The 25,745-nt window shown below is 54.9% G+C and overlaps 2 protein-coding genes across 5 annotated transcripts in view; both read right to left on the bottom strand.

The window, feature by feature from the left end:
- Window positions 1-2,192, bottom strand: part of DNM3 (dynamin 3) — a 209,824-nt gene extending 207,632 nt beyond the window's left edge. For all 3 annotated transcript variants that reach the window (XM_075003530.1, XM_075003531.1, XM_075003529.1), the window contains exon 1: window positions 2,047-2,192. In XM_075003530.1, the coding sequence (XP_074859631.1) occupies window positions 2,047-2,192 (146 nt within the window). The remainder of the gene's footprint in view (window positions 1-2,046) is intronic.
- A 5,404-nt stretch (window positions 2,193-7,596) lies between these two features.
- Window positions 7,597-24,528, bottom strand: METTL13 (methyltransferase 13, eEF1A N-terminus and K55). Of its 2 annotated transcripts, XM_075002568.1 has the most exons (8): window positions 24,305-24,527; window positions 21,567-22,320; window positions 18,662-18,861; window positions 16,479-16,674; window positions 11,535-11,699; window positions 10,212-10,427; window positions 9,127-9,258; window positions 7,597-8,306 (listed from the first exon to the last, which is right to left on the bottom strand). In XM_075002568.1, the coding sequence occupies exons 1-8, from the start codon at window positions 24,455-24,457 to the stop codon at window positions 8,032-8,034; spliced, it is 2,091 nt and encodes a 696-aa protein (XP_074858669.1). In that variant the 5' UTR covers window positions 24,458-24,527; the 3' UTR covers window positions 7,597-8,031. The 2 variants fall into 2 exon arrangements, with proteins under 2 accessions (XP_074858669.1, XP_074858670.1); XM_075002569.1 differs by lacking the exons at window positions 16,479-16,674; window positions 18,662-18,861 and having other exon boundaries at window positions 24,305-24,528.
- Between the last annotated feature and the right edge of the window lie 1,217 nt (window positions 24,529-25,745).

Genomic DNA, 25,745 nt, shown 5'->3' with positions numbered 1-25,745 from the left:
TGGAAGACATACCCTAAATTAAGATATGCAGCATACAGTGAGGTTGTAGTAAGCAGCACATTGGCTGGGATTTACCCCCTTTAAGTGGATCTTTACTTTAAAAAGTTTGCAAAAAACACTAGTACATTATACCAGTGTTTAATACCACATTTGACTGTCTGCTCATTTATGAATTATACATTTATACACGTGCCAGAAGAACATCTTTGCCAAAAATCTAACGTGAAAAAAGTAAAAAAAGACTGAATTTTGAATACAGTAGCATACAGTTCCTACTATATTTCTTGCCAAGTAATGCTTATTAGAATAGCAAACAGAATGAGACCAAAACACAGCCACAACTATTACAACACAACAAACAACAATAGTTAAATGTTACTTTTAAGCCATTGATCAGCAACAACTAGGATCCCATGTAGTACAGTATTTATAGTTATTTATTCTCTGTTTATGGTTTCCCAGAAAGATTAGACAAATTTGGTCTTCATCATAGAAACAAATGAGCTCTTAATAAATATTTTGAGGACAGTGTTCACTTAATGCCAATAAACTTAATGCCCTCCCTTAAGGAAAAAACCTACTCCCCTAACCATTTTCCATTCCTTTGATTAGTTCCACAGCACTGGAAGTTGTGAATTATACCAGTGGGAAATAACTTCCACATAGCCTTTTTGCCCAACAGCAATCACGTCAGGAACTGTGTCTATTTCTCATAAGGAAGTAGGGTACTGAGCAAAACACAATGCCTTCCTGTAGCATCTATGGCACAGATAAGCCACACAAGAAAAGTAAATACTAGTCCATTCCAAGACTTGAGCTACGAAACAGTCACTTTTGTGATTTTAACACGCCAGATTTTTGTGCACATGTATCCCTTGGCTGAAACAACACATATCCTCAAAACACACGCACAACACAGATTTCTCTTATTTGGCAACGCGCATGCCAGTGTTTATAGAACAAAGGTCTTTGCGCCCAATGCCCATGAGAAAATTAGTGGCCTTCTTTAGGGGATGGGATTCACGAGACAAGTTTCTTCTCCGTACCCCCTCCCCACCAGCATACACACACCTCTCGGTTTTGCAAGAGAGAATTTAGCCAGACATTAATGAGAGGGGAGGTGCTTTTTACTGGTGTGACTTAGCATCCCTGGTCCTGGCTGACACCATCCTCTGCAGGCTGGGAGCAAACCTTCCTCAGCAGGAAGGTACCAAAACCACTGGCCACCCCTCCCCACGCTACTCCACTGGAGCAGTGCCTCCCACAAGGCTGCTGTCAGCCCCTGTGGGGCAAGCCCCATTGCAGGGGAGCTTCAGCATGCCTTGGCATGGAGCAGTCAGGGCTGCAGCGCCTGCCCCCCAGGCTCTGCCTACTCCACATGAATCAGGAAGGCAATTGGAGGGGGAGTGATTGGTGTGGGGTGAGCAGTTTGAGGGAAGGGAGGGGGCTGAAGGCCCCAGGGGTCACCCCCAGAGGATACTGAGGGAAAGCAGGACCCAGGGCTGCGGGGGGTCACCAGGAAAGCAAGGGGGCTGAAGGGGACCCCAAGAGCAGGGGAGGGAAGGCGGCACCCCAGGGCACGGCAGAAGGGGCAGGTTTGGCACGAGCGGTTAATACAAAGGGGGGGTGACAGCTGGGGGGCCCAGGGGCCGCTGGCAGCGGGGGGCCGGGCCATGGGGTGCGGTGGGCGCGAGGTGCGGGTTAAAGGGGGGGCGGGGGGGGTCGCGGCGCGCGCAGGGGGGGGCCGGGGGGGGAGGGTTAAAGGTGGGGCGGACGGGGGGGGGCGCTCGGCGGGTGCGGGTTAAAGAGGGGGTCGCGGCGCGTGCAGGGGGGGCCGGGGGGAAGGGTTAAAGGGGGGGCGGACCGGGGGAGCTCGGCGGGTGCGGGTTAAAGCGGGGGCGCGGCGGGTTAAGAGGGGCGGACCGGGTGGGCTCGGCGGGTGCGGGTTAAGGGGGGCCGGGGGGAAGGGTTAAAAGTGGAGTGGGGCGGACCGGGGGCGCCGGCGGGTGCGGGTTAAGGGGGGCCGGGGGCGCGTCGCCCCCTCACCTGGAGACGCAGTTCTCCAGCACCGAGCTCTTGCCGGCGCTCTGCCCGCCCACCACGGCGATCTGCGGCAGCTCCAGCAGGCAGCTCTGCCCCAGCGCGGCGAAGGCGTCCTGCAGCCGGTTCACCAGCCCGATGAGCCCCTCCATCCCGCCGCCGCCCGGCAACCGAGCCCGCCGCCGCGCGCCGCCCGCCGGGACACGCCCACTGCGCCGCCAGCCCCGCCCTCCCGACTCGCCCCTCCGCGCCTCAGGCCCCGCCCACAGGGACGCGCCCCCCCCACCCCCCGCCCGCGCGTTGAGCGTTGGCCGAGTCAGCCCGTGGGGGTGGGGGGGGCCGGCTCGATGGCCTCTGAAGTCGCGGCAGCTCCGAGGTGGAGGTTCCCGACCTCTTCGCTAGTGCGGACCCCCCAGCACCCCTCACAGACTCCCATGCGCCCCCCAGCACCGCTTAACCGCTCACCGAGCCCCACACACCCCCCAGCCGCTCACAGACCCCCCCAGCACCCCTTAACCGCTCACCGAGCCCCACACCCCCCCAGCCGCTCACTGACCCCCCCAGCACCCCTTAACCGCTCACCGAGCCCCACACCCCCCCCAGCCGCTCACTGACCCCCCCAGCACCCCTTAACCGCTCACCGAGCCCCACACCCCCCCCAGCCGCTCACTGACCCCCCCAGCACCCCTTAACCGCTCACCGAGCCCCACACCCCCCCCCAGCACCCCTTAACCGCTCACCAAGCCCCACACCCCCCCAGCCGCTCACTGACCCCCCCCGGCCCCCCAGCACCCCTTAACCGCTCACCGAGCCCCACACCCCCCCCAACCGCTCACTGACCCCCCCCCGGCCCCCTAGCACCCCTTAACCGCTCACCGAGCCCCACACCCCCCCCAACCGCTCACTGACCCCCCCAGCACCCCTTAACCGCTCACCGAGCCCCACACACCCCCAGCCGCTCACTGACCCCCCAGCACCCCTTAACTGCTCACCGAGCCCCACACCCCCCCAGCCGCTCACTGTCCCCCCAGCACCCCTTAACCGCTCACCGAGCCCCACACCCCCCCCCAGCCGCTCACTGACCCCCCAGCCGCTCACTGACCCCCCCACCCCCCAGCACCCCTTAACCGCTCACCGAGCCCCACACCCCCCCCAGCCGCTCACCGACCCCCCAGCACCCCTTAACCGCTCACCGAGCCCCACACACCCCCCAGCCGCTCACTGACCCCCCAACACCCCTTAACCGCTCACCGAGCCCCACACACCCCCCAGCCGCTCACTGACCCCCCGCCCCCCAGCACCCCTTAACCACTCACCGAGCCCCACACACCCCAGCCGCTCACTGACCCCCCCAGCACCCCCCAGCCGCTCACTGACCCCCCAGCACCCCTTAACCACTCACCGAGCCCCACACCCCCCCCAACCGCTCACTGACCCCCCAGCACCCCTTAACCGCTCACCAAGCCCCACACACCCCCCAGCCGCTCACTGACCCCCCGCCCCCCAGCACCCCTTAACCGCTCACCGAGCCCCACACACCTCCCAGCCGCTCACAGACCCCCCAGCCGCTCACTGACCCCCCCGGCCCCCCAGCACCCCTTAACCGCTCACCGAGCCCCACACACCTCCCAGCCATATACAGACCCCCCAACAACTCCCAACCGCTCAGACCCCCCTGCCCCCAGCACCCCTTAACCACTCACCGAGCCCCACACCTCCCAGCTGCTCAGACACCCCAGCACCCACAAACCAATCAGACCCTCCAGCACCCCAGCTGCTCACAGACCCCCAAGCACCCCCAAAGCGCTGACCCCAAGCACCCCCAAACCACTCAGACCCTCCAGCACCCCCCAGCCTCTCACAGCCCCCCCAAGCACTGCCAACTGCTCACAGACCCCCCCCAGCACCCCCAAACCACTCAGACCTTCCAGCACCGCCAGCTGCTCACAGACCCCCCCAAGCACTGCCAACTGCTCACAGACCTCCCTAGCACCCCCAAACTGCTGACCCCCAGCACCCCCAAACCACTCAGACCCTCCAGCACCCCCAGTCTCACAGACCCCCCCAGCAGCTCACAGACCCTCAGCACGCCCCACCTGATCACAGACCCCCCAGTCACTCTCCAGCTACTCATGGATCTCCCCAAGCACCCCCAAACCACTCACAGACACCCCACCAGCACCCTCAGTACACCAGAGGCAACTGGAGTTTTTAAACAAATGCTCATGCATTTCTGGTTGAGAAAACCTCCCTAGACAAGCCCCATGCAAAGACTGAACTCTGGAGCAGAGGCTTCCTGGGGCAGGCAGATAAGGCATTGCCTGCCCGGCTTTGAATGAGATTCATTATGAGGAGGCTTGGAAAGACTAGATTTTTTTACAGGTCAAGGGACAGTATCAATGTTTGTTTAATATATTTTTCAGTTATCTATTTACATGTTCAGTGTTGCAGGAAACTATGGGGGAATCCAACAATATTTATTGACAACAAACACTGAGATTCAAAACGTGAAATCTTTCTAGCCAGTAAGATGCAAACTGTCATCATTGTATATCTAAACTTCAGCCTTAAATCAGAGTAATTTCTCAAGCCCTTATTTTTCCTCATTGTAAATTTTGATTATTAATGGAAACTGATTGTCAACTTCCACATGTATGGCGAAACTGATGTTTGTGGACATGTACAAAAAAAATCCAGCTAAACCCTAATTAAAATTTTAACCAGCCACACTAAATTACTTTCATGCGTCAGCCTTGTCTGTTGTACAGCTGCTCCTCATTACTGGCAGGACAAGCTGAGCAATTAGGCTCATCAAAGCCAGACCCAGCAACTGCTGCCATGTGCACAGGTTCAGTTTTGGTGGCTTTCTTGGTGCGTGAATGTATTATTAGGATGGAAGACCAATGAATTAAGCATATTTAAACAGCTAGACCTGATGCACTCACCAAAGGCACCAGTGATGGTAAGACTGCCAGGGTGGCTGTAAACTGAATACCCTGCAGACTACCATAAGGACTTGGCTAGAGATCACCATGAGTGGCACTCGATCAACAAGGAGGGTGCATCCCTCTGGAATTTGCTGTGATCAATGGCAGATTTGCTTACTGTAGCATCACCTCAATTTGGCTTCATACAAGCCCTCATCTTGGTTCCCTTTCACACACACTAGTCTTGTCACGCCAATTGCCCAGGACAATGGTAAAAGAGAGTCTCCTGTATTAACAAGGACAGAGAATTTCACCCTATCACATGCAGAAACCAATTTAAGACAACCTCCAATCTGGCACTGACTCCATGCGATGAGAGAACTCGGTGGTTAACTACACTCCCTGGCACTATATTTATAGTTTGGATGTGTCTACCTGCAGGATCCCACGTGCCAGATCCCATTACAGTTGTCTGCTAGATGGAGAAGGCTGTTTGTGTCAGAAAGCTTCTCCCTGTGTAGTGCACATAGGTATCTAGAGGCATGCTTTCCACCATAGGGTCTCAGCTGGGCTGCTTGCTCAGAAACGGATGTTGGATTTTAGAAGGGCAGAGACTTCTGAACTTAGAAAAAGACACTCAGGAAGTCCTGTCCCTTGGCTGAGCCCCTGACAGCTCAATAATAAATATTCCAGCAGTTCTCAGACTTTTCCAACCCATTGTTATCCTGGAACACCCCCCTGCATCATCCCTCCCTGTTAACACAGCTCAGCACCCCAGTATGAGATAATGCAATGTCTCTTGCCAGCACTGGTTGGTGAAGAGGGTTAAGAACACAAGGAGAGTTTGCCAGAGCAACTTGGATAGGAGAACAGTGGGAGAAACAGGCTGCAGGGCTTTGTGCAGCTATGTTCCCATCCCATCGGCCCCACGCCTGTCCCCATGGCTCAGAACACCTGTGACACGGGAACAGCTGGAGTGGAACAAAGACAGCTTTCAGGCAGTTGCCTTCCTCCAGAATCCCAAAACCAGGACTGGCTCAGTAGCAAGCTTCAGCAGACAGGCTGGGCTCAGAGTTACAGCACCTTGTTCCCAAATAATCTCACACCTTTGCAAACAAACCTCTGCTTGGAATTGATGAACTCGCTCCATCAAATACACCCTACAGTGTATTTATCTGGGAGGCGTAACACGTCAGATGGCTACACCAAGCTCAAACTTGCCAGGATCCATAAGCCCAGAGAGATGGCTGCGTGGGTAACAGCTAAGGGAGAACAGCTACAGAGATTGGGCATGAGGGACCAGGGCAGGGGCATCGGTGATGACCTACAGAAGGAGGAGGAAGCTGTCATCCCTCTGTTTAGCTGGTGGTGCGACACAGACTCCGTGGTGTAACCCCACCCCATTCCTGCACTGGAAGCCCCCTACCAATAGCAACTGAAACCCCTGGGAGGTGAGGGCCCCTCTGCCTGCGTGTAAAGACAAACCCCTGGGGAAGAGGCTCTCTGGACCATGCACTGAGCAGCCAGTTTGTGGGGCAGAGGATTTTGTGAAAATCTGGACCCTGCAAAGCCAGCTGGAGCTACAACAGTCTGAACCTTAGGCCAAGGTCGGGGGGGGTGAGCTATTAGCTAATATTTATTAGCTAGGAAAGGGGCCGTGGGGGAAGTGTAGAACCCAATGTGCCTGGTTTAGGTTGTAGTTGGTTTCCACCCTCCTCATTTCTATTCACCTCGCTATTCCTGCCGAACAAAGCTATTTCGGCACCACTCGAAGCGCTCCCCAGTGCTGTTATACAGGAGTAGAGGGTAAAGGTGAAACTAGCAGACTTGGCCTCAAGAGGTCACCGAGGTGCTGGAAGCTGCCAGTGTCCAGGACGGGATAGCACAGGGGTACAACCCACGTTCCCTTTCATTTGTTCCATCCAAGGGCAGAATAAATTTTGTTATGTGCACCAAAACATGTTAGTATGTGCACCACCAATACAAACACCTGGGCCCACTGTGGGTGGCTGCAGGTGCTCTGCTACTCAGCTGGGAAGCCCCAGAATCAACCCAGGGTGGGTGCCCAAGTGCTCAGCTTACAGGGAACCAGGGATGTGGGGGCAACTGCTACCCTGCCCATCCCCGCAGGGGCCATGGTGAGAGGGAGGTGCAGATTGTTCTCTCCCCCCAGCAGCCCCACTACCCCTCCCCCTGAACTTGCTGCTCCCATGCTGGCTTGCTTTATTTTTGGTCACGCCTGGGGGACCCCCTCCCTCCTGGGCACTTTCCGCTGGCCCTGGCTGAAGCAGCTGGCTCTTGCTTGCGGCAGGCGTGTGGCCACAAGGCTGCCTCTGGGCGCACAGCGCCTCGTGCTGGGGCCATGCACAGGGATCCAAGCAGAGCTCGACCTGGCAGCAGCCACCACCAGTCTTGTGCTCGTGGAGCTCAGGGTGCTGCCCGGGCTCTCCTCTGACGCCCCCTCCCCCGGCTGCCCCCCAGAAGTTCTGCTGAGTACAAAAGGCTGATGAGGCGAGCAACAAAACGGCACTTGGGGGGCAGACCCAGGCAGCCACCTGGTGGAAGTGGCCCTTCCCCCCTTTACCCCACCTGGAGGCTCTGGCCCCCTCGCCCCACCCTTCACGCTGACTCTCCCTCCCCTGCCAACTCAGGGCCCTGCTTCCTCACCTCCACCTCTGCTGAGGAGAAGCGGCCTTTATTTCACAAGCAGAGCGCGGAGGAAGCTCCAGCACCGCACACCCAATGCCGGGGGGAGCCGAAGGGAAGGAGCCAGGCCAGGGTCTGCTGCCTGGGCCGCTGGCATGTCACAAGGCGTAGAACTCTTCCCGCATTTGCTCCTGCCTAGGACATCCTGCTGGACAGAGCAGGGGTAGCCCCTGGGGCACCCCCCCCGAGGAGCCCACCTCCATTGGACAGGCTGCTCGGGCGGCACCGCCTGGGCCTTAGCAGCCAGCAGGGGCAGGCGTGGGGGTCACCATCGTCCGTTCCAGTCAGGCAACGCAGCCACCTGTGGTGACTCTCCCCATACCCAAGCGGATGATCCGGGCCAGGCAGCGCGTCTCTCTCACACGATCTGCACGGCCGCCAGCACGTCCGCCAGGACACAGGAGCTGTCCCACGCTTGGCCAGGTCTCCTCAGCGTCATCTCCAGAGCCCGGGCCGTCTCCAGGAGCTCCGGGGCAGCCAGCTTCCCCTCGGGGTGCAGCTGGGAGAAGAGGATCTCGTTGACCTCCCCCTCGATCCGCCGGGCGTAGACCAGAGGGAAGACCTCCTTGAGGGTGGCCAGGACGGAGTCTTTGAGCAGGGAGTCGCGGCACACCAGGTTGAGCACAAAGACGCCTGGAGCGACGGGAAAGAGGCCACAAAGCAGAAACGTCTTACGCGCCGGGCCAGCCGGAGGTAACGCCCCATCCTGCTCCCCGGCCCCCACGCAAACAGAGGTGCTGCAGGGAGACTCTCCGGCCAGCCCAATCAACAGCCCAGCCGTCCCTCCCTTCCCGTTCCGCTGGGACCAGGCCCACAGGAACCACCAAAAAGGCCCTACAACCTGAGCCACATCACCCGCGACATCAGAGCCAGGCAAAATATGGTTCACAGGCACAGCAGGAGCCTCAGCTCCGCTGCCTGCCCCACCCCCCATGCCACTCAAAAAAAAACCCAGCCGCAGGCCCTGTCTGCCTGTGACCGGGGCAAGCCCAGGAAGGAAGGTGGGGGGAGAAGCTTTGTGTGCTGCTCCTGGCCCCGCCCCCAGCACAATCTTGCAGTTCCCATTGGTCAGTTTGAAGAACAAGCAGCACCTGAAGTAACCCTGCCCCCTGACCATCCCCTTAGGCTCACTGCTGTTCATGGACAAAGAGGGCCCCACAGCCAGCTGCTCCAATGTGCCTGCAGGGGCATGGAAGGTCAGGGACCCCACGAGGCTGCTGGCCCAGAGCCACCCAGGTAAGAGTCACTTGGCCAGAGCCTGACCAGCACCCCAGCCCCCCTCTCTCCCCACCAACCCCCAGCCCCCCTCAATCTGACCCCCCCCCTTTGCACCCATTCTCCTTCCCAGACCCTGCACCCTAGGTCACAACCCCCTCCCACACCCTTCACCACAATCCCTTACCCCAACCTCCGCCCCAGGCCCCTGCACCGCCGCCATTATCATCATCCGTACCGTCTGGCACCAGGATGGTTCTAACTTTCTCCAGGAAGGACTTCTCCACAAAGGCTGGGGGTGGGCAGCTCATTCCCAGGGAGGGATCCTTGCTGTCTACATCAAACATGACAGCGTTGTACTGGGCTGGGGCTGTGGGAAGAGAGAGCCCAGTCAGCATCCCCCAAGGGCAAGTGGGAGGCAGTACCAGTCCCGTTCGCAGACAGAGTCCCTGGGCAGTGGCTAAGATACAAGGTGGCAGGTTTAACAAGATTGCTCTGCCATTTGCACTGTGCCTTCCATCTGAGGGGAGCTGTCACAGGCTTCAGAAATGCATGCAGGAGTCTTCTCTCCATGCACTGAAATGCAGCCACCTCTGGGGTGTGGCAGCCGCTCAAAAATGAACAGCGGAAACAAAGAATGCTGTGTTGCATTTGCCCGACAGGTAGCCATGCTGCGATGTGGCCAATTTCTCACCGTGCGAGACTGCTAAAGGAACACGCCTCCCCATTTACATCTTGCTGGGTTGTGGCAGGAATTCAGTGGGGACTGGGGAAAAATATGTGATGAAGGACACACTATCAGCATTTTCTCCAGCATGTCAGTTCTCTTCAGAGGCCTCCTGTCCATAGACTGGCACAGCAGAACTCTACTTAGGTCAGGAGAGCTCAAAAGGCCGTACGTATCTCACAGAGGGAACGGCAGCAGGCAGAAGGGAATCGCGTCTCTTTCCACACCGTACTAAAGACACCTCCACTCTCAGGTGCATCACACACAAATGAAACGGCTAACAGGTAACGCTGTGATGGCTGGCACGCAGAAATGGGTGGAGTGGTGACAGGAGGCCCAAGTCCAAGACTCTGACCACTAGCCTGCACAGCCACTGCATCCCTAAACGAGCAGGTAGCTTAGAATGGAAGAGGACTGCTTACCAGAAGGGGCACTTTTGGGAGGGGAAAGGTGCAGAAGCAGAGAGATCAACTCAGCACTCCTCTGCAGTGACCCCAACTGGCAGCTACAGGGGTGGCACTGATATCATCTCAAGAGGGGGAGTGGGGTGGGGACCCTAAACGATGCCTCAGTCTGCAGGAACCCTTGCCCATTACCCTCTGCCGCTGCCAGGTTGGCCACATGGGCCAGCCCATCCGAGAGATGAACAGTCATCCTGTCGCCCTGGGAAAAGCCGAACCAGCGGGTGGCCACCTCCAGCATGGCGGGGTCAATTTCCACCGTCTCGACACGGGCCTGGCGGAAGTATTCGTGGATGAAGAGGGGCAGGCTGCCCCCACCCAGTCCGATCACCAGCACCGAGAGCTGGGCTCCTGCACACACAAAGCAAACCGGGAAATTAATCGCGCCAGCAGCCTCACCCTTCCCTGCTCCACGCTGCACCCTCCAGGCAGGTGCTGCTGCCTTGGGCTTAGCTCGCTCCTTGCTGGGAGAGATCTCGGGCATGGAAGTGACTTCCTCATCAGCCAGCCCTCCCCCAACCGGACCCACAACGGCCTCTAACCCTTCCCTCCTACCGTCGGGTTTCATTCCCTCCCTGCTGCTCCAGACACATCCCCTCCAGCTGGACACGGGCGTGTCCCTGTACCATGGAGTCCAGAAACCCAGTCCCTCCCCACCTCCACCCCCCTCCTTTGGTTTCAGGGCCAGAACAAAGCCGATTCCCTGCACAGTCACCCACAATCAAATTCGAGCTGATGGCAACTCAGCGCCTGAGGAAACGACCCGTGTAACAGGGCTGTACATCGTCGTGGAAGTTCTAGGCAATCACTCTGGCTGTTGCTGCCTCACCAGCTGGGGCAGCAGCTGCCTTTACCTTTGCAGCAGCTGTCGGCGGAGGCTGTGGAGGCCCACGGGCTACCGGCTATCAGCTGCCAAACAGGAACACAGGGGAGCACCCAGGATAGAGCGTGACAGAGCCAGGCACCCGGCCACCCCCTCTGCAGTCCAAGGAGCGTCCCTCCCACCAACAGAGTGGCCCTCCTGCCATGGGGAACCTCGACAGGCCTCAAGAGCACAGAGCTCCTGCTCTGTTCCACAGGGCGTGGGCAGATGGGCACAGACACTGACCCATAAGCACTCGGTGTCAGCGCCAGGAACAGATCCCAGGGGTCCCGAGTCCCAGGCTCCTCCTCTAACCACTAGCCTGCAAAGCCACGCGTGCTACTTCACGAGGGGCGTGCGTGCGTTAGCGTGCGACAATGTGTTTCACACTGTGCTCCGACGGCAGCAGAGATGCGCCCCCACCTCTGGGATGGGCAGCATACATTCACTCACTGGGGCAGAGCCCTTGGCGCCCCCTGATCCCAAGCCCTCAGCCTAGTCAGCTTGGAGGAGTCATCCTGGGGACTCAGTCTCTCTCGGGGGGCAGGAGAGGAGAGGGGAGGGGTTTCGCTGCTCTTAGCCTGCACGTCTCACACCTGGTAGGAGCTCAGGGTTTCGCAGCAGAGCCAGTCCCGCCACCATGGCCTTGTGGTGTTCGCAGCAGAGATAGCTCCGGTCAACAGCCTGGCCGGCTGATGGCCGGGAGGCCTCAGGGGAGCTGGATACCTGTTTCTTCTTGTCCTTCCTCCGCTTCTTCTGGCCTGAACAGGACACGAGACACATCAGCCCAGGGAGACCAGCAGAGGGGGTGGCCCACCCAGCCTGCGCCGGAGCAGCAGGATACCCCCGTGGGGAAAGGCGAGCGCTAAGCCGCACGTGGCTAGGCAGAAGCTTGGAGAAGGGCTCCTTAGATTCTGCTGTACCTGTTAGGGGTTCATCTGAGGCTCACGCAGCAGCCAGGTTTTGACATGGGCTGGATGATGTCTCCCCGTTCCCCAAGCTCACAGCTCCATGTCCTACCTCTGGGTGTAGCTAATTCCTCCCTCTCCAACATTTCAAACCCTCCTCTGTGCCTTCATGCTCCCCACGCCGGGCTACCGGAGCCCCATGCCCTCAGAGCTCTAGAACTAGCCTCATTCCCCTCCCGCCTCTGCACCTTTCACCTCCAGACTTTCCCTCCTCCCCGCAGCAAGGAGGCCTTCGCCCATCCCCTCTACAGCCTGGGAACCAGCCTTCCCAATCCCTTGTACACAGACCGCCAACAGGACACCACCAGGCATGGCCTCATTCTGTGTCAATTCAACTGGGACCTCTTGACTGTTGGACTGGCCACAGGTTCTCTCCTGTCAGGATTTATCTATTCTCCCTCATCCTTAGGGTTTAGCTCTATCCTTCCTTTACTGAATTAAAACAGCCGAGAGATGAGGTCAGATCTGAGAGGACAATCCAGCTCCTCAGAGTCCCATGAAACATCTAACAGCTCAGTAATATTCAGACTGGGACTCTACGTCAGGTCACTGTGAAGACAGCCAGCCCCCACCCAGCTGGAGGAGGTCAGGAACACCGCTTAGAGCGCTGAGAACACGAAACATTGGAAGAACATCAGAAAAAGCTTCCTTGCAGCAAAAGGTGCAGGACCAGACTGTGGGCTCATCTATGTAGGATACCAGCCTCTCTGAGCAGGAACTGTTCTTCCTGAGGTTTGGAAAGCACAGGCCCCCCCACCATGGGCACCACCAGAGTAATCACAAAGGCAAGCAGTGGAAGCTGCCTGGCAGGAGTTTTTTTTTTTTACCATCGGAGAAGACAAGGGGCTAAGGAACATATTCGTAGACTTTAAGGCCAGAAGAGACAGTTGTGATCACCTCATCACCAATCCACACCTGTAACAGGCCCCGGACCTCTGCCTACATTACGGAACCCCTCAAGACTAAGTTCCAGAGAATCCACCATTTACCTTACTTTGAACTGGCATGTGACATATGACCCAACTCGCAGAGCAAGGTGAAAAGCCCTCCAAGCCTTTCCTAGTCTCGCCCAGGCGGAAAGTTCCTGCAGTGCCTCAACTCCAGCAATCACTTACACACCCCTCGTCACGTGGGCAGACCCAACAGCCAGGCCCACGGAAAGAATTCTCGGTGGTAACTCAGAGCCCTCCCCTGCTAGCAGCCAGTAAGTATCTCCAAGAGCGGGCATGCAGGGAGTCACATCAGTATATGCAGCCATCTCAGACCTTGCCCTCCATAAACTTGTCAAGGTGCGTTGACCCCACTGCTCCAGAACATCTCTCCTCAGACGGACAGAAACCTTCATCTCATTATAAGCTTTGATTTATGGGTAGCCAGTTTACAGCCATCTCTCAATGAGCCAGCAATGGCTCTTAAACAGTGGGGATGAAGAAGAGTTGTCCCCTCTCAGCCATCACTTTGTTCAGCCAAACCAACCCAGCTCTTTGAGCCTCCTCTCGTCAGGTCGGTTTTCCATTCATTGGCCCATCCTGGTCACCCTTCTCTGTGCCTTGCCCAATATGAACTCATCAGGGAGATGAGGCGAAGTCAAGCTTCCAAATCACAGGCCCTGGTTCTCATGGGACATTTGTTGGGAGACCAATACAGCAGCACAGAGACAATCCACGAAGTTTTTGGAGAATGATGGGGATAACCCCCTGGTACAAGTGCTGAAGGAACCGACCAGCGACCGTGCGCAACTTGACCTGCTGCTCACAAACAGGGAAGAACTACTAAGAGAAATAAAAGGGGGTGAAACCTGAGCTGCAGCGACCATGAGATGGTAGATTTCAGGATCCGGACAAAAGGAAGAAAGGTGAGCAGTAACATACAGACCCTTGACTTCAGAAGAGCAGACTTCAACTCCCTGAGAGAATGGATGAGCATGATCCCTTGGGAAACGAAGACGAAGGGGAAAAAGAGTTCAGGAGAACTGGCAGTATTTTAAACAAGTGTTACTGAAGGCACAGGAACAAGCCATCCCGCTGCATAGTAAGAAATGCAAACATGGTAGGCTACCAGCTTGGCTTAACAGGGAAATCCTTAGTCAGCTTAAAGTCAGAAAGGATGCATACGAGAAATGGAAACGTGGACAGCTGACTAAGGAGGAGTATAAACATATGGCTGGAGAATGCAGGAGAGTAATCAGGAAAGTGAAAGCACAATTGGAACTGCAGCTGGCAAGGGATGTGAAGAGTAACATGTCTGTAGAAACCCTTCTTGTTAACAATAAACGGGTTATCAGAGAAGGTGTGGGGCTGTTACTGGATGAGGAAGGTAACCTAGTGAGAGATGATGTAGCAAAAGCTGAAGTACTCAATGTTTTTTTTTGCCTCAGTCTTCACGGACAAAGTCAACTTCCACCTGACAGTCCTAGATAATGCAGTATGGGAAGGTGGAGGGCAGCCATCGGTGGGGAAGGAACAAGTTCTGAGCTATTTAGAAAAACTAGATGTACACAAATCCAATGGTCTGGATTTAATGCATCCGAGGGTATTGAGGGAATTGGCAGAGGTCATTGCTGAACCTTTGGTCATCATTTCTGAAGATTCTTGAAGATCGGGGGAGATACCAGATGACTGGAAGAAGGCAAACGTAGTGCCCATCTTTAAAAAAAGGAAAGAAGGACAATCCAGGAAACTATAAACCCGTCAGCCTTACCTCAATTCCTGGGAACATAATGGAGGGGATCCTCAAGGAATCCATTTTGGAGCACTTGGAAGAGGGGAAAGTGATCAAAATTAGCCAACATGGATTCAATAGGGGCAAGTCCTGCCTGACCAACCCGATTAGCTTCTATGATGAGGTAAGAAGCTGTGTGGACATGGGGAAGTCAGTGGATGTGATATACCTTGACTTCAGCAAAGCTCTTGATACAGTCTCCCACAACATTCTTGTCTATAAGTTAAGGAAATATGGTTTGGATCCCTGACTATAAGATGGATAGAAAGCTGGCTTGATGGTCCGTCCCAACAGGTAGTGGTCAATGGCTCAATATCTGGATGGCGGTCGGTTTCAAGCAGAGTGCCGCAAGGCTCGGTTCTGGGGCCAGTGTTGTTCAACATCTTTATTAATGACCTTTGTGGGGGACTGGGTTGCACCCTCAGCAAGTTTGCAGATGACACAAAACTAGGGGGAGAGGTAGATATGCTGGAGGGTAGAGAGAGAATCCAGAGTGACCCGGATAAATTGGAGGACTGGGCCAAAAGAAATCTGATGCGGTTTAACAAGGAGAACTGTACAGTCCTGCACCTGTGGCAAAAGAATCCCAAGCACTGTTATAGGCTGGGGACTGACTGGTTCAGCAGCAATATGACAGAAAGGGACCAAGGGGTTATAGTGGATGAAAAGCTGGATATGAGTAAACAGTGTGCCCTTGTAGCCAAGAAGGCTAACAGCATGCTAGGGTGCATTAGGAGGAGCATTTTGAGCAGATCTAGAGAAGTAGTTATTCCCCTCTATTTGGCACTGGTGAGGCCACATCTGGAATATTGTGCCCAGTTCTGGGCACCCCCAGTATAGAAAGGATGTGGATTTGCTAGAGCAGGTTCAGCGGAGGGCAACAAAAATGATTAAGGGGCTGGAGCACAAGACCTATGAGGAGAGGGTGAGGGATTTGGACTTGTTTAGTTTACAGAAGAGAAGACTTAGGGGTGATTTAATAGCAGCCTTCAACTTCCTGAAGGGGAGCTCTAAAGAGGAGGGTGAGAAACTGTTCTCAGTGGTGTCAGATGACAGAACAGGGAGCAATGGTCTGAAGTTAAAGAGGGAGAGGTGTAGGTTAGATATTAGGAAAAACTACTTCACCAGGAGACTGGTGAAGCATTGGAATGCGTTGCCTAGAGAGGTGATGGGATCTCCATCCCTTGAGGTTTTTAAGTCCCAGCTGGACAAGGTCTTGGCTGGGATGACTTAGTGGGGGTTGATCCTGCTGGAAGCAGGGGGGCTGGACTAGATGACCTCCTGAGGTCCCTTCCAGCCCTATGATTCTGTGATCTTAAACCCGGGGGACCAGAACCGCACCTGGAATTCCAGAGGAGGTCTCACCAGTGCCTTGTACAAGGGTACTAGCACCTCCCTGTCTCTACTGGAAATACCTCGCCTGATGCCTCCCAGAGCGGAGGTTTCCACTAATGTTTTCCATCCACAGGCGGAATAAATTTTATGATGAGCACCACCAGTAGAAACGTGCTGCCAGCTACAGAGGCTGTTAATCAGCTGGGCAGCACCTGACTCTCTCCTGGGTGTCCACCCAAGCGCTCAGCTTATAAGAAACCTTGCTCAGGACCGCCTTAGCCTTTTGCACCCCTATATCACACTGGTGGCTCACAGTGACCCAACAATACAGGCAGGTCTTTCTTCTGCACATGGCCGCTGGGACGCCAGCCAATCGGGTTGCTCCGTTTACTCTCCTGATGTGCTCCCATTGCCTTCCAACCTGGTTGCTGCAGCCCAGAGCCATCTAGCTACAGATGGATCTATTGCAACCCTTCCCAGCCTTTACTGCACTGCCCAACCCCCGAGGTTACAGACCTTTGGGAGTTGCACTGGGAAGCAACCTGGCTTCTGACTGCACCACGTTCCTGTTGCTGAGGAAGATGAGCCGCCGGAAGTAGCACATGTGGTCCCCCTTCACGTCCTCGATGACATACTCTCCACTCATGGCGCTGGTGTCCCGGTGCTGAACAGTGCGGACCCCGATGTCCCCCCCTACAGAGAGAAATGGCACCTAGGGCAGAAAGGAGAGGAATGGGGCACACTCACTGGAGAGCTTCCCAGGAAGGACCAAGGGAAGAGTTAACATTCCCAAGACCACCCGAGGAAAAGGCACCAGGACAACACTGCCATGAACAAGGCAATCAGTTGTTCTACGCTGAGCTGTGCAAAGTCTCACCTGCTATCCCTGTCTAAACCAGTTGGCAACCACGTCACCCCAGCACCACTGGCCCCCACAGAACCATATGGCACAGTGATGGGAGAAGCTGCTGTTTGGATACAGATTCTGATGGGTTCAGAGCTTGGCTTTCAGGCCAAAAGATCTAGTCTGATTTCACTGGTGCCAAAATCAAAGAGCCAAATTGCTTTCTTTAGCTTCTCATCCAGTTAGGCAAGTTTCTTGGGTGACCAGTCAGTCTCGGGAGAATTCGAACATCTTCAGGTGTTTGGAGGTTTTCAAGACGAAGTTAAACAAAGATGGAGACTCCACAACTTCCGTACGTAATTTGTTCCAGTGCTTAACTACCTGAACAGCTTGGAAGCGTTTCCCTACGTCCAACCTAAACTACCCTGGCTGCAAGTTAACTCCACTGCTTTTAGTCTTATCTTCCGTGGACAAGGAGAACAACCATTCTCCTCTTCAGAGCAACCACGTACATGCTGTAAGACTTCTCCAACCAAACCAATCCATTTCGTCACTCTTTCCTTGTAGGTCACGTTTTTTAGACCATTAATCATTTTTGCTGCCCTTCTCCAGACACTCTCCAATATACCCGCATCTCTCTTGAAATACAGCGGCCAGAACTGGACCATGACACTCCAACCGATGCCTTTTCGGTGCCAAGTAACAGCAGTATTAATCTCTCACATTGTTAGGGCAGGTTTGTCTGATGTACGTAGAGGACCCTTCTGACTTATTTCTTGTGCTTTGCTTACAACTCTCCTAAAGTGTAGTCATAGATCACAAAAAGTTTGCTTTTTCTGCAACAGCATTACATTGCTGACTCTTAAGAGTCTGTGATCCACTATGAGCCCCAGATGCGTTTCTGCAGCACTCCCTCCCAGACAGCCATTTCCCGTTTTGTATTTGTACAGCTGATTACTCCTTCCTAAGAACAGCCCTTTACATTTGTCCTTATGCACTTTCATCCTGTTTATTTCAGATCTTTTCCCGTTTGCCAAGCTCACTTTGAATTCTAATCCTGTCCTCCCGAGTGCATTTGGTATCTTCTAAAAGACATTCAGTGTATTGTCTACGCCATTATCCACATCATTTTGGAAGACACTGAACAGAGCCGGATACAGGATAGATCCCTGTTTGATTTAGTAAACTGAATTGTTTACTAAACTGTTTCACATCTTCTCTTAAGAAGCCAAAATGAACCAGCTGCACCTATGAGTGCCTCGTAGGAGGCTGAAGAGATCAGGGAAAGGCGAGACACGGACAGACGCGTGGCGTTGTAATTTGGCCAGTGTTCCACCACTGCTACCTAGTTACCAGCAGGGATGCCGGAAACAACTCACGGCAATAACACACATTTTACTAAGTGCTGAACGGTTCAATCCTCGGTGACGGGGGGAGAAAGATTCAGGGAGCAAAGAGGAATGTGGAAAAGTTTCAGGCCAAGAGATTTGGGTGCCCACCCTCTCAGAATCAGGCGCCGCTGAGGTGTCTGAAGACAAGGCTGGCAAATTAAGGCCTCCAAAAATCACAGCCCTACAGAAACAAAGTCACTGGAGCAGGGGTTGGGGAGGAGGATGAAATAGCAGCTAGGCAGGGTGGAATGAAGCTCCCAAGCCACACCCCTCTTGACCAGAATCAGATCAGGCCTGCTCCCAGCAAAAAGACCACCACTGGCCAGAGAGACAGAAGGCAGCACAGAACAGTGGGGGCCCAGCAGTCGGGGCTAGAACGGAGCTATGGAGGTGCGGTGCACAGGCTGGTTTTGCAGCTCTGCCCAAGCGGATGCCTGAGCACAGCTGCTGGGAACAGCGCTTACCTGCTGATGGGCCGGGAGGCCGGGTGGCGCCAGCTCCATCACCTTCCCCGACAGCTGTGCCTGGATGCCTTCCATCCCTGCGTAGTGCTCGTCTCTGTGCAGGGCCACCGTTATCAGCCGCCTGTATCCTGCACTGGCGGCCAGCTGCTTCCGCCCCGCCTCCGTCCCAAAGAGCCACTCTGTCTCTCTGCCCTGCGGTACTGGAGCAAGGGGTCGCGGTCAGGAGAGCAGAGATGCTAACCAGCCTCTCCCAGCCTTTAGCCAAGAGCGGCCAAAGCAGCTGCCCTCCCCTCTAACACAGCTCAGCGCCAGCGTGCAGTACGGCCATGCTGCTTGCTTTGGCATGGAGCTGGGATGCCCCATGTGCCTGTTCCAAGGACAACAGCAATCTTCTCACGCAGCCCTACGGCCCCGGCAAGCTGCCCATACAGCCCTCGACCACGCATGCTGGACACCCCTTCCTCTGCTGCACCGGCAGCACGAAGGCTTGACTGCCATGGGCAGGACTGTGTAACAGGGCTAATAAAACAAGACCTAGCCCTCCTCTCTGGAGCTCATCCCTCTGGAGCTCTCAAAGCGCTCCGAAAGCGGGGCCAGTGCCTGTCCCATCTTTGTGATAACAGAGGTGCGGCTTAGTTAATTGGTCTCACAAGGAGTCAGAAATGGGAACAGACTCCAAGAACCCCCACTCTTAGTCCCGCGCGCCGGACTAAGCTGCATCTCAAACAGGCCAGCTATTATTGTTAATGTCTCACCCAGACAAACCTGCCTTCATAAGGTGAAAAATTAATTCCATTAACTATCTCAGGCAGGAAGAAGGCAACTAAAGAAATGCTACACTTATGGTAACCAGCACGACCCCCTTTGCAGATGATTCCTGCATTCGGCCGAGGCTGCTGGGATCTCACACACTGAAATCTCAGTCAAACACGGCTTGGCTTGGTTTTGTTTTGTTTTAAATCTCACAGTGCTCTCAAATCCAAGGAAGAAGTGAATTCAGAGCTCCTGCTGATACGCATCTAACTAGACCAGGGGCTGCAACCAAAGTAGTGAGAAGAGCCATTTCTTCAAATTCAGTTACAAAATCCACCCTTCAAGAGCCGCAATGCACACGAATAGGAGACAGTCCTTAATAGATAACGTCAAACTGTGCTTCTTATCAGCCCATTTTAACAACAGCGCAGGCGCACGCACACTTATTTGTACCAGTCAGAAAGGTAAGTTATTCCCCATTGCCAAGCTTTACCCACCTCAGCCCCCTAAATCCACTCCCACTCCCCAGGCTTTACCCCCCAGCCCACAACCCCTCCCCTCCCACATCTTAACTCCTCTGAGTCCCAAACTCCCATCACCAGGATAAACTCACCTCCCCACATAGTTCCGCCACCGCCTCCTCCTCAGCACCGTGCACGGCTGCAGCAGAGGCAGGCTCAGCTGCCCCTCTCTCCTGCCGACTGACTTCCACCCACATGGGGCGGCTCCCTGCCTGGATGGCTTTCACTTCCAGGCTCCCTGCCCTGCTGCCCGACTGCTCAGCAGCTCCGGCTGCCATCGCCTAAACAGAACATATTTTTAAATAAATAAATTCTGTTTAAGCAGTGGCCACCTCCAGAGCCACAAGAGAAGTCAGCAGTGGCAGCACTCTGAGCCACACGTGGCTCCTTAAAGAGCCACATGAGGCTCCAGAGCTGTAGGCTGCCAACCCCTGAACTAGGCTAATTGCAAGGAAGACACTTATGAGATCAACACAGAGGGAAGTGGTCTATTTAACCTTACCCTGATAGTAACAATGGGGCTGAGCATCACAGAGCTAACAGCATATGGGTGCAACTGCTCCATTGTCACCATCTCTTGTTTACCAGGCAGCAGATTGTGCCCCTGGAACTCTCAGCTGATAGTACCTTTCTCCATCAGGAGACTCAATGAAATGAATGGGGCTATTCAAAGGCAGGGCAGAAGTCATTGTGAAGGTGACAAAAGCAGATCCTGCTTGTTAACAGCTGAATCCTGCACTGTGTATTTGCCCTCTGAGCTGACGGAGGGGGCTATCCAGCTATCCTGAGCACTGGCCTGCTCAACCCAGGGTTGAGTTCAATCCTTGAGGAGGCCATTTAGGGGCCTGGGGCAAAGAGATTTAAAAAAAAAAATAAAGTCGGTCAAGGATGGTGCTTGGCCCTGCCAAGAGGGCAGGGGATTGGCCTCAATGACCTCCCGAGGTTCCTTCCAGCTCTAGAGGAGGTGTATCTCACTCAGCAACTTCCATGGAAATGAATGGGAGCTACGAGGAGCTCAGTGCTGGTGAAAAGTCCACGGGCATCCATGGCATCAGGATTTCATCCCCTTTTCATGGAACACTAGAGCTGGAGGGGACTTGGAGAGGTAATCGAGCCCAGCCCCCTGCCCTCACAACAGGAATAAGCACCACATAGCTCATCCCTGGCAGATATGTACCTACCCTGCTGTTAAATCTCTCTCAATTATTACACTGCTTAGCCACAATGACAATTAAGAAGTTTTTCCTAACGTCCAAGCTAAAGCTTCCTGGCTGCAATTTAAGCCCATTGCTTTTTGTCCTATCCTCAGAGGTTAAACAGAATAACTTTTCTCCCTCCTCCTTGCTCTTCTCTGGACCCTCTCCAGTTTCACCACACCTTTTCTAAAATGTGGTGCCCTGGATTGGACCCAAGACTCCAACTGAGGCCTAATCAGAGCAGAGCAGAACGACGTCTCGTGTCTTCCTTACAAACACTCCTGTTAACGCGTCCCAGAATCATAACTGCTTTTTCTGCAATAGCGTCCCACTTCTGACTCCTATGTAGCCTGCAGACCACTACAACCCCTAGGGCCCTTTCTAGAGAGTCACTTCTCAGCTCGAGAAATACCAGCTCGGAGGAGCCAAACTCACTGATGAAGATAGCGAAGTGATTGTCACGGGAGGCCTTCACCGCAGGGCTGTCCACCACATGCAGCGTGTACCGAGGTTTCCCGGAATCCGCGTCACACAGGTCCAGAGAGACTTGGCCTGTACTGGGGCTTTTATTCAGCTGGCTGCGTAGCACAGCATACATCTGCCTCTCCTTTACCGCCTCCACCAGCTGCTCTACACTCTCCACCCGCACAGGCTTGTCCTTCTCCTCAGTGCAGATCTCCAAGATCTGTAGAACCGCACCAGGGATCTTCTTGAACTTGGTCATGACGTAGATGAAAACAGGCAAAACGAACTGTTGGTGGTCCACTTCATCCTCGCTGACCGAGAGCTGGTGAATGCGCACCATCCACCCTTCCCTGGAGAAGTAGTCCACCGCCTTCTTCACCACGTGGGCCTGGGCCAATGAAATACACAGATAACGGCCCCCAACCTGCAGCACCCGGCTAATCTCCGCAAACATCCTGTCCACTCTTTCAAGCGTGGCCTCCTCTTCATCAACCAGGATAGCATCCAGGGTGCCCTTGTCCAACACCACCTGGAAGCGGGAGTCCTGGAAATCCATCTGCAGCATGTCCATCAGCAGGTAGCTCATCTTTGGCCGCTTGTGGGTATTCCGCTCCCTCATCTGATTGATCACCACCTCACTGATGTCCACGTTCACGATGTCCTGGAAGCCCACATCATACATCTGCTCGCTCAGTTCAGAGTTGCCGCAGCCCACGACGAGAACCTGAGGGATTGAAAGAGAGAATGATTTCCCTGCAGCTACACAGCACAGCCCTGGTGATCCCAACCAAACCCAGCACCACAGACATGAGCAAATAATGGATTCTCTCAGGGAGAAACCCCCCCATGAACACTCGCTAACTGAATGTCCTACCCAGGGTTTCAACACACACAAAGGAGGCATTCAACATGTACATGTTAGACATACACAAGCAGGAACCTCTTCCCTACCACTATAGCTGCAGCAAGAGGCAAGCCTCCATCGACTGGCTGGTGCACCAGTGAGCTCAAGCAGATGTAACCTGAACTGCAGGTGGAATTCAGGGAGACAGGATGAGACTCTCCGAGGTAGATTTTATTCAGGATAAGCCATGGGGAGATGCAGCTCATCTCCTGAGAAGTGGCAGGAAACATTTGGTCATGATTTTGGTTTCACCAGGCAGGGCCATTAGCTCAGCCCTAGATGAAACAACTTATGGGGAGGTATTTTCTGGATAAGCCGAGGACCCACGGGATTGGCTGCCAAGCTACTGCCCCACGCACAGATCTGCATCCACCCCAGCAAGTGGCAGTTGGAAGCCTCCTGTTTTGGTAGGGACCTTGGTCATGGCTTAGGCTTTGGAGCCACCTCAGTGTGACACTGGGGCACGGACCAGCGACTTCTTCAGCCCTCAGCACCTCGGAGATCAATCCAGAGCAGCCCCTGCCCGTGCCACTTCACACACGCGCCTGGGGCCTGCTCTAAGAGACTGAGAGCCCGAGAAACACAAGGTTGGAAGGGATCTTGAGAAGTCATCAAGGCCAGCTTGCTATGCTGTGGCAGGGCCCTGACAGGGTTTGCCCAGCCTGCTCTTAGAAACCTCCAATGATAGGAATTCCACAACTTCCATGGGAAGCCTGTTACAGTGTTTACAGCAGGAACGCTTTCCTAATATCTAACCTAAATCACCCTTGCTACAAAGTAAGCTACTGCTTCTTGTCCTTCCTTCGCTGGGTGTGGAAAACTAATGATTCCTACTTCCTTATCTTGGAAGGCCACAGCCAGATTTAACTGCTGCACACCCCTCATTTAGTTTCTTCTCGAGACCAAACATGCCCATTTTCTTCAATTTTCCCTCACAGGTCAGGTTTTCAAAACTTCTCTTATTTTTCTGGCTCCCCTCTAAACTCACTCTGGCTGGCCCACACCTTTGGCAAAGCATGGAGCCCGGAACTGGACACAGTACTTCCTGTGGAGGCCAAGCAACGTGGGAGAATCCCATCCCATGTTTCACACACGCTGCTTCTGCTTAGGTAACTCACACCCTCACTGAGCGTGGGTCGCTGTCCCATGCAGTGACGCCTAGACCACTTACACAAAGAACAAGTCTACTCTACACACTTAGCTGGGAGCCAGTTGTTTTTTAGCTTAAATTGTAGACCAGTGGTTCCCGACCTTTTCTCTAGTGCAGACCCTCAGTCACCCTCCAACCATTCACAGACCCCCACCAAAGCCAATCTTGGCTACTATGTAAACTTAATTAAATGAGAAAGGAAACCACAGCCTAGATTTTCAGACACCAATTAAAAATATTATTGGAAGGTATTTTAAAATAATAATTGATTATAAATTTGCAATTAATTGAAAACTTATTTTCTATGGCTGTTTTTGTTTAACCTCCTATTTTCTTCACAGACCCCTGTAATAGCCCCGCGAACCCCCAGGGGTCTGCGGATCCCAGGTTAGGGCCCACTCCAGTCCAGAGGCCGCAGGTTCGCCTCTGCCCATCACCGGCTGCACCACCAATGACCCTCCTCTGCCGCGGTGTCCCGACTCCACCCAGGCTGTAGCTCCTTTCCAGCTACTCCGCCGCTGGCTCCCCGCCCCGCGGCTGTGCGCTGACTTCCCCCTCCCCAGCCGCAGCGCTCCGCACGCGCCGCCTCTGCGCTGAGCCCGGCGCGGGACCGAGTCCGGCAGGGGCCGCCCGCCACGTGCCGCCCGGGCTCACCTTGTCGCGGGGCCGCACGTACTTGTGCAGCGCCGCGCACAGCTGCGGGTAGCCGCCGTACCACTCGAAGGCGCGCGGGCCGCGCTGCCGGAAGAAGCGCTCCCAGTACTGGGCCGAGCCGAACTCGCGCGCGCTGCGGGGCAGCAGGGCCATGGCGCGGGGGGCGGGGCGGGGCGGGGCGGTCCGGTCCGGTCCGGTCCGGTCCGGTCCGCCTCCCCCCCCACGTGCACCGCGAGCGACAACCCCGCACGTCCAGACGCTACGTGCGCGTTCGGAGCCCGCCCATGGGGGGCACGCCCACCTCACCGCTGATTGGCTGCCTCTTTGTTCCGGCTCTCGTCCCATTGGCTCGTTACGCGCTCCGCCCCCTGGTTGTGTGGCGGGGGGGGACGGGGGATGGGTCTGGTTGGGGCGCGCGCGGGGGGCAGGGGGGGGGTCCCCAGCAGGCCCTGTGCGCCCCCGGCTTTGCGCCCCTCCCCCGTGACCCGACACGAATTCAGGCCTGCGGGGTCCCGGGGACGTCACGTCCCCCGCCTGCCCTCTTGCTCTCGCAGCCGGGTCTGCGCTCTCTCCCCTGCCCTCCCGGCGCACAGCCCCACACCAGCGGGGCGCCGCCCCTCGCCCTGTGCCTGCCGAGCTCCCCCTGCGGCCAGCCCCTGGCAGCGCCCCCTCCCTGCGCTCAGGCCAGGCTGCCTGCCCGTGCCCTGCCCGCCCCCTTGCACCGCGTTTACTGGGATTTGGTGGTGTTTTAGCATAAACGGGTGTAAATTTTGGGGCTCAGGAACATATAAAATTTTTTCCCATTGAAATTAATGGTAATTATGTTTTCGACTCATGAGAATTCACCCTCAGAGGGGTTTTTCAGGAACGAATTACCCTCATAAGGCGGGAGAAGGCTGTACACGGTATTTAAATAAACATCTGCACCACTATCCTTCCCACGTGTCCAGATCCGGGCACCATAGTTCATGAAAGATGTGGAGAAATTGGAGACGGTCCAGAGAAGAGCAACAAGAATGATTAACAGTCTGGAGAGCATGAGCTATGAGGGAAGACTGAAAGAACTGGGCTTGTTTAGTTTAGAAAAGAGAAGACTTAGACATGAGAGCGGTTTTAAAATACCTTAAAGAGGGTTACAAGGAACAGGGAGAAAAATTGTTTTCCTGGGCCTCTGAGGACTGGACAAGAAACAATGGGCTTAAACTGCAGCAAGGGAGGTTTAGGTTGGACATTAGGAAAATCTTCCTAACTGTCAGGGTGGTTAAACACTGGAATAAATTACCTAGGGAGGCTGTGGAATCTCCATCACTGGAGATTTTTAACAGCAGGTTATGCAGACACCTATTAGGATGGTCTAGATGGTACTTGGTTTTGTTGAGAGTGCAGGAAATTGGACTCGATGACCTCTTGAGGTCCCTTCCGGTTCTAGTGTTCTATGATT

This window comes from Carettochelys insculpta, chromosome 9 (assembly GCF_033958435.1).
Source record: "Carettochelys insculpta isolate YL-2023 chromosome 9, ASM3395843v1, whole genome shotgun sequence".
In the NCBI taxonomy this organism is placed as follows: Eukaryota; Metazoa; Chordata; order Testudines; family Carettochelyidae; genus Carettochelys; species Carettochelys insculpta.
Note: the sequence above shows the minus strand (reverse complement) of the source record. Positions and strands in the feature narration are given on the sequence as shown.